Genomic DNA, 13,281 nt, shown 5'->3' with positions numbered 1-13,281 from the left:
TTTGCGGCGGCACCGGGAGGGGTGAGGGCGGTGAGGGCGGCGGGTGCTGGAGCGACGGCAGCGGCCGGAGGAGCAATAGCAGCAGCCGTGGCGGCCACGGGGCGGGGCGCGGCGGTCGGTGACCGCGGCCGGGGCTGCAGGCGTCGGAGCGGCTGGGTAAGGCCGGGCCCGGGGCGGGCGGGGCCGCTTCCTCTCGGCCGGCTGCCGGGCCTTTGTGTGGGCCCGGGCGGGCGGGAGCAGCGGCGGAGGCCCCGCCCCGGCCGTCGGGACGCGCCGGTCGGGCCGGGCGCGCGGGGCGGGGCATGGCGGCGGGCTTCGGGACGCGCCCGGCAGCCTTGCCGCACCTGCCGGCCGGGACAAAGGCGCGCAGCGTCCCGGAAACTCCCCGCGCCCCGCTTTCCCCGCCCCCCGCGGCTGGCCGAGCTCTCGTCGCGGGCAGCTTCAAAACTGTCAACGTTCCCTTAGTTCCCCGTACCGGTGACAGGTTGGGAAAGTCATTTCCTCCTGAGCTCAGGGCCTCCTTTTTTTGTTGTCGTTTTTTGACGGTTCAGACACAAACTCTCCTAGTAAATTTTTTTTTTAATACTTTCTGGATGACTCTGTTCAGACTGAATATTTTTATCAATGGGACTTGTATTCATCGTGGAGCCCAGGTATAGTTTCTTATCTGCAACACCACAAAGAATCGAGGTTTTCAAATCGTGTGTTTCTGGTTTTTAATATTTTTTCGTCTCTTAAAATTTTTTTACTGAGAAAGAAGCATAGTTTTGTTATTGCAGGGTAGAAATTGGTGACTTAAAGAGGAAGAAAGATTGGCAAAAATGTAGAAGAAATCCTGAAAAGCAAATGACAAATACACGATATAGTGGATATAGAAATTATTACTACAATTGTAGAAACATGTTGGAGTAAAGCATTTTTATTAACTTATCTTCCAACAAACTAAGACTCCTCAAAAATGACTTCAAGGTATTTTTTCCCATTTAGTAGTGAGCTCTTTTCCCAAGTATAATTCGAAAGCAAATTGGACTCAATACAAAAGAGTATAATTTCTGCCTTATCACTTGTTAACAGATTGCCCATATTTTAGATCCAAAGGAAGATTGGAAGGTATCTTTTGAAGAAGTATGTCAAATCAGTAATAAATATGTGTGGATAAATAGAAGGGCTTTGACCACTTTCTTTGGCTTTGGGAGTGTACAAAATATCTTAAATATTCATATCTATGCAGATCGCCAAGATTAGTAAATTGCTATCTGTATGATAGACTACTCTCAAGGCATCCAACATCATGTGAGAGAACACTGAATTGGGAGAATATTCCCTAAGTTAAAACACAGGCTGCAACATAATACATGTGGTTTGTTCATGCTTTTTTTTTTTTTTTTTTTTAAAAAGGGCAACCAGGGCATAGAATAAATACTGAAAGCTGTGAACGCCAACGTTAAGGGTGCTTTTTCTCTGGGAAGCTGGATTATAAGCGATTTTTTTCCCCTTTTGAATCTTCTGTTTTCCAAGATTTTTGTTTTAAACGTGTATTACAGTACTAAGAAATACTAGAAATACAGGAGAGTACTAAAAGTCTATAAACTGTCAAAATATACCATTTGGCTATACTGAGTAAATATTGTCCCAGTTGCACATTGTAAAGTTATTCTTTACTGTCCAATGTAATTTATCATTGGTTGTTAGAGTTTTGGACATGTGACTGTAATCAGTGCCATTTAAAAACTTGTAACTAGGGCTTCCCTGGTGGCGCAGTGGTTGAGAATCTGCCTGCTAATGCAGGGGACACGTGTTCGAGCCCTGGTCCGGGAAGATCCCACATGCCACGGAGCAACTAGGCCCGTGAGCCACAACTACTGAGCCTGTGCGTCTGGAGCCTGTGCTCCGCAACAAGAGAGGCCGCGATAGTGAGAGGCCCGCGCACCGCGATGAAGAGTGGCCCCCACTTGCCGCAACTAGAGAAAGCCCTCGCACAGAAACGAAGACCCAACATAGCAATCAATCAATCAATCAATCAATCAATAAATCTTTAAAAAAAAAAAAAAAAAAAACTTGTAACTAAGTTTCAGAATCTTTTTTCTGTATAGAAAAAGAATTACTGAATGGATGCTCACAGGCCTTTGAAACTATGCAAACATTTTTTTTAATGTCTCACTTAAGTGCACTTTTAATATGTTTTATTAAATAGATAAGTTGATCATTGAAACTATGCTATAAGTCAGGCTACAAAAATGGATAAAGTGCTGTTCCTGTGCCCAAGACAGCGTGCAATCCTAGAGTTAAAACTTAACATTTTTGTTGTGTTTTGACATTGCAAAGTGATTTCACATACATTTTTCACTGCCGTTAACAATCCAAGGGAGATATGTACACTACTGTTCTCATTTTAGAAATGAAGAAACAGATCTGAGAGGTTGTGACTCAAGCAACATCAAACAGATAATTAGAGATGGAAGACCTGGGTCTCTTATCCTGGTCTTCTGAGCTCAGGTCCTATTGCTCCTGCCACCCACCTGGCCACATTGCCTTTCTAGCCAAACTTCCAAAAAACGTTAAAATGTGTTCTTTGGATGAGAAAATATTTGAAAATTATCCTTAAGTTGAATCTTTTTTCTTATCAAAGTAAATTATTAATGAGTCAAGGAGTTTTGGATAGTGTGTGGTCTAAACATTCCCCCCCCCCAGTGATTTACATTTTTTGTCATTTGATTTTCAGCAGATTATTTATAAAAGTAATTTTGACCTGCCAAATTGTTGAAGGCTTTTTTTTTTTTTTTTTTAAACCTTTCTAAAGTTGTATGTGATATCTTTTCAGTGCTGATAGGACTTTTGGAAAGAAATGTCTTTCTCTGAATTTTTTTGGTGGGGAGGAGTTTTCCATACTCTTTGCTCACGTGAGCCATTCTTGGTTTGTTCCAGCTTGCTAACACTTGGTGTCACATGTGAGCCTTCCGCATGTGTTCACTCTCCATTCCAGCTGTGTGATTGAACTCTGCTCTTATTGACTAGGGGGCAGTTGGGCAGGCATGCTTCGTTCCTGGAATTGACAGTCATTCGTGTGAGTAAAGGGGAACCTCAGTGAGGCATCTTTATGCATGTGAAAAGCATTTGGTTTTAAAATGGAAGAAATGTCAGATACTGTTAGTTCCTGAGCCTTTGCAGCTGTTTGATTGGCGCAAGAAAACTGATATGCCTATATTCTCCAGATCTTTTATCTTTAGCAGTTCTGCTTGAATGTTTTCTGTCTATTCGTACTCATTTTTACTCCTTTGACCCTTCTTTTTATTTCCCCTGTCTCTGCCTTGTTCTTCTCTTTCAGTTTTGAATATATTAACACTGAATCAGCACTTCTAAAGCCCTGCCTTCTCCCACTGGCTTCACTTGGCCTTCAGACATAATGAGGAGACTGGCTTTTCGAGGAGCTGGTTGTGCTCTGGTAAAGCTGGTAAATTACTGATCATCTACACCCTTTCCCTTTTCTGTCCTTCCTTGCCTTTTCCCTTCCACGTTTCTTAAATTTTGTTATCCTTTTCATAAAGATTCCTGCCTTATGTTCATCAGATTCACTTGTGTCCTTGTCATAGATTGTTTACAAAAGCTTGGTCCTTAGTTTCTTCATTTTAATGAATTGACACCAGTTTATCAGCCTTTTATAAAACAAACAAAAATCAACAAAAGTTGGCTGGTCTTGGCCTAAGCCCTTTGAAGCTTTACCCAGTTGTGGCCGATTGCAAACTAATACACCGTATAACAAACCAAGTCCTAGAGGAAAGAACATCATCATATTAGGCTCTGTTTTTAAACACCATGTGGACTGTAATTCAGAGGAAGAGATAAGAGACTTTGTTTGTTAGTTGGTTACCAGAATTTTTTATTTATTGGTTTGTTTTGCTCCTGCTTTCTTTTCCCTGGAGATCCCCAATTTTTCTCTCCATACTACTGGCAACCCATTCTTTCAGCTACTGGTGTCTTAGTTTCCTGAAACTGAATGTTGATGAGTGACACTGGGATCAGTTTTTTCTTTTTGCTTTAGAGAAAGGCCTGTGAAATCACAATATGCTATTTGATACTGTTTTTAAATTGTATAAGCATTGTAGGACTTTCTCAGGTATGCACCCTTACCCTCTAGCTGTAGCAGATCATTTCAGTGGTTGCATTTCTTGTGTTATAGTCAAATATATATATATTTGTAAAGCTGTGTTAAGATTACTTAGCAGCCTGCCTAAAACTTAGAGCAAATATTTACATGTTTCTGGGAGGCCAAGGAGGACCTAAAACCTCACTTCCGGGGTGCTCTTCAAGATCATCTAGTGAAATGTAAAGCTGTGAATTCATGGGGATAGAGTACCTCATGTAACTGAAAAGGAGGTTAGTCTGGATTGACAGAAGTTTCAAAATGCAATTTTGCTACTTTAGCATAGGTATGGCAAGTATGTTGAGTGTTTTCTGGCGTATGTCTTGTGGATCTTTCTTTAATGAATGGAGAAAATTCATTTTCAGTGTGTTAATTTTAGGGTACATCGAAAATGCTAGAAGGTTAATCCTCTGTCCCGTTACCCTTTTGCACTAATTTGCCTCAGGGTCTGCTTCCTGTTTTTTGGTTTTTGTTTTTTTCCAACATCCTGGCCCACCTGGAAAGTGATCATAATCATAAGAAACACTGGGGAAAACAGATGAGGCTGCTGACTCCAGAGGTGACCGCCTTAGGGACTCTTTCCCTGAGGCCTGCCTGCCTGCCTCAGGGGCTGAGGGATCAGTACCTCCAACACACCATTATATGTGGGTGTACCGTTATACGTGGGTTTCCAAATTCCAGTCCAGGGTAAATTTGGGGCCAGAAGTGGTTGAGTCGTTCAAAATTGGTAAATACAAATGAGTATACTGTTGCTGAATTTGTCCCATCCAAATTGAAAGTGTAGCATTCTGGTAAGTGAAGGGGCTAAAGCAAGGCCCAGGACTTGGCATTGAAAAAGCATAGTTAAGCTTCTTTGCAACAGTGAAAATATCCTCCTAAGTGAACCAGAAGCTTTGTGGCAAGTGGCCAACTGAGGGCTTGGTGGCAGAGTATAAAATTCAGTGTAAGAACATGGCTAATTATTTCTTATAGAAGAAGTTGGATTCCATGGGTTCCAAGAGAAGAAGAGCTACCTCCCCTTCCAGTAGTGTCAGCGGAGACTTTGATGATGGGCACCATTCTGTGTCCACGCCAGGCCCAAGCAGGAAAAGGAGGAGACTTTCCAATCTTCCGACTGTAGACCCTGTAAGTAACTCAGATCACAGTTTCTGCCTTCTGCACAATTCCCTACCTTTCCTTTAATGATAAGCAGTTAAGATGCAAGGCCTCTCAGCTTCTTTTTCCTCTGGCTTGATGTTCTTAACCTTTTATGAAAAGTATACACTTAGTCAGAAGTCTTACAGTAATAGTGTAATTTAATATTATGAAATAATAAAGGATATCATTTTTGTCACATTATATAGTCATTCAAGTAAATGTATGCTTGTCATGTGCCAAGCACTGTTGTGGTGATTGGGATAAAGCCATGTGTAAGACAAGCTAGTTTTTCACATGGAGCTTAGATGCTAGTGTTGGGGAAGCAGAATGTAAACAGATGAACAAATAAATAATAAAGTTTCTCAGCTAGTGATGAGTGCTAAGAAGAAAAGTTTGGATGATATGGGCTGTTTTGGCCCATACCTTCAGGAAAGATTTCTTTGTGATCAGAAGGCAGCAGCCCTGCAGAGCACTGGGGAAGGGTGTTCCAGGCAGAGTGGCTGGATCAGGAATGGATTTGATGGGTTGTGATTACAGAGAGATGGTCAAGAGGGAGAAGGAAACTGGCAAAGTCTGCCCAGCCAGAGTATACCCTACGTACTCTGTGTTAGGAGTTTAGATTTTATTCTGTGACTGGTAAGAAGCCCTCTGTTGGATGATTTTTAAACAAGAGTGATATGAACTAATTTTGTTTAAAGGAAAAGAAAATCACCAGTAACATATTCTGATGAAAGATTTAATCATTTAAATGATTTTAAATGAGAGATACTGTCAGCATACTTTAGACTTGGGTTCCCATGTGGGAATTTGGGGATTTATCCTTCTCTACTGGCCTTTTATGTTTTGTTTTTGTTGTGTTTTTTTTTTAAGAACCCCTACACTGACTTTCTGTTCACTTTTCTGGTGATTTTTCTCCTTTTCCTATGTGTAGATTGCCGTGTGCCATGAACTCTACAACACCATCCGAGACTATAAGGATGAGCAGGGCAGGCTCCTCTGTGAGCTCTTCATTAGGGCACCAAAGCGAAGGTGAGTGGGAGGGGTTTGGTTCCGGGTGCAAGTTGAAAGTGTTTAATAATTGAGTTTTCTTTTGGAAGGAATGGCTTAGATGATACTGGGGTCTAAATTTTAGTTTCAGTTGTCAAGGTGTAGCGAAGCGCATTTAAAAAAATTTTTGTTTTAACTAAAGAAAAAAATTTTAGTTGTAAAAAACATACAACATAAAATTTACAGTCTTAATTGTTTTTAAGTGTACGGTTCAATATGTGTTAAGTGTATTTACATTGTTACACAGCAGATCTCCAGAGCTCATTCATATTGCAAAATTGAAACTCTGTGCCCATTAAATAACTCCCCATTTCCCCCTTCCCCTATCTCCAGTCCCTAGCAATCACCATTGCACTTTCTGTTTCTGTGAATTTGACTGCTTTAGGTATCTCATGTAAGTGGAATCATACAGTATCTGTCTTTTGTGACTGGCTTATTTCACCTAGCGTAATGTCCTCAAGATTTATCCGTGTGGTGCCATTTGACAGGATTTCCTTCCTTTTTAAGGCTGAATAGTAGTCCATTGTGTACATATACCACATTTTTTTAATCCACTCATCCATTGGTAAACACTTGGGTTGCTTCCACCTCTTGGCTATTGTGAATTATGCTGCAGTGAACATGAGTGTGCAAATATAAATACCTCTTTGAGATGCTGCTTTCAGTTTTTTTGGATATATACCCAGAAGTGGGATTGTTGGATCTTACAGTAATTGTGTTTTTAATTTTTTGAGCAATCACCATACTGTTTTCCATAATTGCAGCACCATTTTACATTCCCACCAACAGTGTACAAGAGTTCCAATTTCTCCACACCCTCACCACACTTGTAGTTTTGTAGTAAGTTTTGAAATCAAAAGGTGTGAGTCCTCTGTGATGGTTAATTTTATGTGTCAACTTGACTGGGTTAAGGGATGCCCAGATAGCTGGTAAAACATTATTTCTGGGTGTGTCTGTGAGGATGTCTCTTGAAGAGATTAGCATCTGAATAGGTAGACTGAGTAAAGAAGACAGCCTTCACCAATGCAGCTGGGTATCATCCAGTCCCCTGAGGGCTTGAATAGAACAAAACGGTAGAAGAAGGGTGAATTTGTGTTCTCTGTTTGAACTGAGACATCCATCTTCTCCTGTCCTTGGATGTTGGAGCCCCTGGTTCTTGGGCTTTCAAACTGAAATACACCACTGGCTTTCCTGGTCTCCAGCTGGCAGATCCTGGGACTTCTTGGCCTCTGTAATCACTAGTTCCTATAATAATTCTCTTACACCTCTCTCTCTCTCCCCCTCTCTCTCTCTGTTTCTCTCTCTTTCCCTACCTATCAATCTATCTACTGATAGATAGATAGGTAGGTAGATAGATCCTAGTGGTTCTGATTCTCTGGAGAACCCTGACTAATATCGTCTTCCAATTTCATTCTTCTTTTTCAGGATGGGTTTTTTTGTTTCTGCAAAAAATTCTGTTGGGATTTTGTTAGGTTTTGCATTGACTCTGTGGATTGCTTTGGGTAGTATTGGTATCTTAACAATATTAAGTTTTCCAATCCAAGAACGTGGGATATCTTTCCATTTATTTGTGTTTTAATTTCTTACAGGAGTGTGTAGTTTTCAGTGTAAAGTCTGTCACCTCGTTGGTTAGGTTTATTCTTTAATCTCCTTTTTGGATTGTTCACTGTTAGTGTGTAGAAATGCAACTGATTTTTGTGTATGTTGGTTTTGTATCTTGCAACTTTGCTAAATTCACCTATTCTAAAAGTTTTTTTTTGTGTGGCATGTTTAGAGTATTCTGCATGTGAGATCTTATCATCTGCGAACAGAGATAGTTTTACTTCTTCCTTTCTAATTTAGATGCCTTTTATTTCTTCTTGTTGCCTATTGCTCTGGCTAGGACTTCCAGTACTTTGTTGAAAAGAAGTGGTGAGAGCAAGCATCTTTGTCTTTCATCATTTTTAGTATGATATTAGCTATAGACTGTTCATATATGGCCTTTATTTTGTTGAGGTAGTTTCCATCTATACCTAATTTGTTGAGCATTTTTAATCATGAAAGCGTATTGAATTTTGTCAGATGCTTTTTCTGTATCAGTTGAGATGATCATGTGGTTATTTTCCTTCATTCTGTTAATATGATTCATTACTTTTATCAATTTTCATAAGTTGAACCATCCTTGCATTGCAGGAATAAATCCTACTTGATCAGGGTGTATAATCCTTTCAATATGCTGCTGAATTCATTTTGCTAGTATTTTGTTGAAAATTTTTGCATCAACGTCCATAAGGGATATTGGTCTGTAGTTTTCTTTTCTTGTAGTGTCTTTGTCTGGCTTTGGTATCAGAGCATTACTAGGTTCACAGAATAAGTAAGTTTTCCCTCCTCTGGTTTTTTGGAAAAGTTTGAGAAGAATTATGTTAGTTCTTTAAATGTTTGGTGAAATTCAGCAGTGAAGCCATTAAGTCTAGGGCTTTTCTAGGGCTTTTCTCCTAGGCCAGGAGGTCTTTGGTTACTGATTCAATCTCCATACTGGTTATATGTCTATTCAGGTTTCCTGTTTCTTCATATTCAGTCTTGGTAGGTTGTATGTTTCTAGGAATTTATCCATTTCTTCTAGGGTATCCTATTTATTGGCCTACAGTTGTTCATAATAATCTCTTATAATTCTTTTTATTTCTCTGGCATTGGTTGTAATGTCCCCTCTTTCATTTCTAATGTTATTTGAATCTTCTTTTTTTTCTTAGTTAATTAGCTGAGGGTTTGTCAATTCTGTTGAGCTTTTCAAGAAACCAACTCAACTTTATTGATTTTTTTCCTGTTGTTTTTCTATTCTCTATTTCATTTATCTCTGCTTTATATATTGTTTCCTTCCTTCTAGCTATGAGTTTAGTTTGTTCTTCTTTCTCTAGTTCCTTGACAGTGGAACATATTTTTAAAAATTATTTAATAGTCTTTAGGATAGCAGCAAAGTTGTATTTATCATAGTTAAAAGGGATTAGTTTTTCACAATATGCAGAAGACACAGTGATTATTTTCACCTTGCTGTCTCTCTTTTTTCCCTAACTTTTGGACTTGACTTCTGTGGTCCAATGAAGCAAAAACAAATATGCACCTGGCACACGCCTCCCTGTGGAGGCTATGTTCCCCCTGACTAGAGCATCCTTCCTCTCTTGTTATCAAAATAATATCACTGTTCTTTTCAGACTCTGGCATTTGAAGTTCTTTGTTCTGAAAACATACATTAGTGTGGTAGATAGAATAATGGCCCCGCCAAAATGTCCGTGTTCTAATCCCTGGAATCCATGAATATGTAGGATTACATGACAAAGAGAAATTAAGTTTGTTAGTCAACTGCCTTTGAATTGGAGAAATTATCCTGGATTATCCAGGTGGTCCCAGTGTAATCACAGGAGTCCTTAAAGAGGGAAGTAGAGGAGTAAGTCAGAGAGAGATTTGAAGATGCTGTATTCCTGGCTTTGAAGATGGAGGAATGGGGCTACAAGCCAAGGAATGCACGTGGCCTCTAGAAGCTGGAAAAGGCAAGGAAATGAATTGTTCTCTAGAACCTCCAGAAGGAATGTGAACACCTTGCCTTTTAGCTTAGTGAGACCCATTTTGGACTTCTGTAAGGTAATAAATTTGTGTTGTTTTAAGCCATTAATTTTGTGGTAATTTGTTAGAGCAACAATTGGAAACTAATACAATGAGTTAATTAAAGATTTAGATCCATTCATGAATGTTGATGCTGCAGTGGGTAGCCAACAAGCTCTAGGTTGATCTGAAGGCAAACCTCTCACTCCAAAGAGCAGAGCCACCAAGGATGCAGTGTCATCATCCTGAATGAGGAGAGCTCTGTAAATTAGTCATGCCAAAAAAGAAGAGTTTTTTTTTTTTAAATGAAATCTGTCTACAGATTTCAGTTAGTTTATCAGTAACAATCTTTTGAAAGTTGTCATTTAATTAGCATATGATAATAAAAGCCCATATTTATTGCTTACTACATGCTAGGCACAGTACTAAGTGCTTTCCAGGCCTCATCTTGTTTAAACCTGAGCAATATTGTTATCACAGTTTATAGATGACAACTTGTACAAGTTCTCAGAACCATTGAGGATAACCAGAATTCAGACTCAGGTTTTTCTGATTCTAAAGCCTGTGCTCTTAACCAGTATGTTGTATAGAGAAGCAGCATCATATTGTAGTACACAAGCACCTCATGGAAAAGGACTGCCCCTCTGCTGCCTGCTTTTCACCAGCTGAGGGGCAGAAAATACAGGCCTTTGGTGCTGGAGCACTGTCTTCTAGCCTCCATGACGTGGTACTTTAGGAGCACTGCTGCCTTCCCCCCAGTGCTGTGCCTGCCTGCATCTCTGCTCCTCCTCTGTGGAATGCATGTTTTCTCAAGAGCTTGTTGGAAGAAGTACTATTCAGAGCCATGCAATTGTGAATCTCTTTTTGAGACTTTGTTTTCATTAGTATGTTAGGCTGCTTGTACTAGGACATCCAAATTAACAATGGCTGAAACAAGAACAATTGCTTTCTCTCATGTACAAGTCCTATTCTGTGAGGTCTTCAGGGCCGAGATACTGTCTGTCTTTTTATTCTGCTGTGCTTGGGGTATCGCCCTTGTCTGCATGGTCTGAGATGGCTCACCACCACAACTACCTTCCGGCCCATAGGAAAAAAGAAACATGTTAGGATGTGACCTGGACATGGTACATTTCAGCTCTTGCATTGGTCAGAACTTAGCTGCAACGTGGCCAAGAATTTGGCCTTTAGTACCCAGGCAGGAGCTTAGAATGCTGTCATCTTGGGAAGGAGGCAAAATAGGTTTAGGGGTAGCCAGCAGGCTCTGCACATTAGGCAGAGTGTTTCTCACTTTTCTGGTTAAAACCCTTAGTTATGCTTTGACTATTCTGTGGTCATATTATGGCAGGGTGCCCTCACCTATTGTTGAAAGAGAAAAGCTCTTAAGACATGTACTTCACAGTCCTATATGTGTGTGTATGTGTGCACAGAGTCTGGAAGAATATTAATAGTGCTCTTAACTCTGGATGAATAGGGGCAGTTTTTACTTTTCTATGCTTTTCTGTATGTTGATTTAAGTGGGAAAAATCAGTTAGAGCTATTTCATTTTCAAAGTGGGGGGACCTTGTTTTGACCACATTATATAGAGTGGAATGTTGGGATCCTGACCTTTTTTTCTGTATGGTTATTCTGAAAATGTTTGTGAGGAACCCCCTAGCAGAGCTTCTGGGAGATAGTGTCCTTTCTAGGTATGTGTCCTCATTGCGTTGTCAGTTGTCTACAGATAATCCCCCAAGCCTGAGAGGCTGCTGAGGCCCAGCTTTAGCAAGGAGCAGTGGACTATGGCCCATCAGGCCCAGGCAGAGAGAGCCATCTAGGATAGCAAGTTAACAAAGCCCTAATGCTCACTCTGAGAAAGTCCCTTGGTACCACTGACAACATTGATATTAGGCCTGGGTGGGCCTTTGTTGTTACTCACTGAGACCTTTATGTTCTTACACTTTCTTTGAATAGCAGATTGAATACTCCTTTTATCCCCTCGTACTTAATTTTATAGTTCACTAAAATCGTAAGTAGTTGATAAGGGTTTAAAAACTTAATTTACTCTTCTTCCTTTCCCTTCCTGGAGAATTCAAAGTCATTAGGTGAGGCTGAGCAAGGTAGGAATCGGCAAGGGAGACAAGTGGTGGGGGTATGGGGTAGGGGTTGTGGACAATAGCCATGTCACAGGCTTTTACATAGCCTGGAGTTACCTTTCCGTAAAGTACAAGGAGTAAAAGAGTAACTTGGTCAGTTGAGAAGCTTGGCAGACCATAATCAAGTGACCAAAATCATCCTCATCTAAGTAGTGGCATGAGTTGAAATCAAGCGCCACGTGATAGAATACAGTGAGATGAATATAGCATCATCAGAATTTATTCATCAGGAGAAGAGACAACCCCAGATTAAGGGACACTCTACAAAATAACGGGCCTATAATTTTCAAAAGTATTAAGATCATGAAAGTCAAGGAAAGACTAAGGAACTGTTTCAGAATGAAGGAAACTGAGGAAACATAACTGAATGCAGCATGATTCACATTGATCCTTTTGCTATAAAGGACAATTTTGGAACAGTTGGCAAAATATAAATGGTTTCTGAGGATTAGATGGTGAGACTGTATCAAAGTGAATTTTCTGATTTTGATGATTGAACTGTGGTCCTTTTTTGTAGGAAAAACACACAACTCTTCAGCAGCTTACTCTCAAATGGTTCAGAAAAACATTCTGTGTACTATTCTTGCAATTTTTATGTTAAAGCAAAAAGTTTTAAAAAATTAAATATATCATACATACATGGCTAAAACATGTCAGCCAGTGTCCCAGAAGAGATTAAAGCCTTAATGACAGCATTCTTCATATGTAGTAACTTACCCTCTTACACATCTAGGATGAGTTTTATCTACCCCTGAGGGAGAATTGTGAAAAATAGTTGCTTAGATAATTTTGCAGAAGGTTTACTTGTCTCATGGAACTCCATTTGAAAAAAAGCCAGAAGGAATAATAATAAACATCCATGAACCAAAACCCAACTTAAGAAATTATTATAACTACTTTAAAGTGTCCCCTCCTCTCCAAGAGATAACCACTATCCTTAATTTTCTGTTTATCATTCCCATGCCTTTTTTGTTCTGTCATGTTTGTTTATGTCTTATGCCCTTTTATCATTGGTAAGCTCCTTGTGCCAAGGGCCTCATCTTTCTCTTTTGTAACTTTAGTACTTGATGTTAGAGCAGCATATATACTAGGCACTTGATAGCACTTGGCAGAGAAAGTTCTGTGGTCACTACCTGAAGAAAGATAATCAATTTCGTAAGTTTATAAAGAGCTTTGGAACATACCTGTTTTCAGCCATTATTGAACCCCATGAAAGGTAAGTCATTTTCATTTGCAGAAGATACCTTT

General features: G+C 39.9%; 1 protein-coding gene across 13 annotated transcripts in view; it reads left to right on the top strand.

The window, feature by feature from the left end:
• Positions 1–19: 19 nt before the first annotated feature.
• PBRM1 (polybromo 1) overlaps positions 20–13,281 on the top strand; it is a 109,707-nt gene continuing 96,445 nt past the window's right edge. For 3 of the 13 annotated variants that reach the window (XM_036869810.1, XM_036869819.1, XM_036869817.1), the window contains exons 1-4: positions 20–156; positions 3,326–3,442; positions 5,114–5,266; positions 6,210–6,307. In XM_036869810.1, coding sequence (XP_036725705.1) covers positions 3,404–3,442; positions 5,114–5,266; positions 6,210–6,307 — 290 coding nt within the window. In that variant the 5' untranslated portion in view covers positions 20–156; positions 3,326–3,403. Of the gene's footprint in view, positions 157–3,325; positions 3,452–5,113; positions 5,267–6,209; positions 6,308–13,281 lie in introns of those variants that run through there. The other 10 variants (XM_036869808.1, XM_036869818.1, XM_036869816.1 and 7 more) reach the window with 6 other exon arrangements.

This window comes from Balaenoptera musculus, chromosome 11 (assembly GCF_009873245.2).
Source record: "Balaenoptera musculus isolate JJ_BM4_2016_0621 chromosome 11, mBalMus1.pri.v3, whole genome shotgun sequence".
NCBI classification, from domain to species: Eukaryota; Metazoa; Chordata; class Mammalia; order Artiodactyla; family Balaenopteridae; genus Balaenoptera; species Balaenoptera musculus.
The sequence above is the reverse complement of the archived record's forward strand: the minus strand, read 5'-3'. Positions and strand labels throughout refer to the sequence as shown.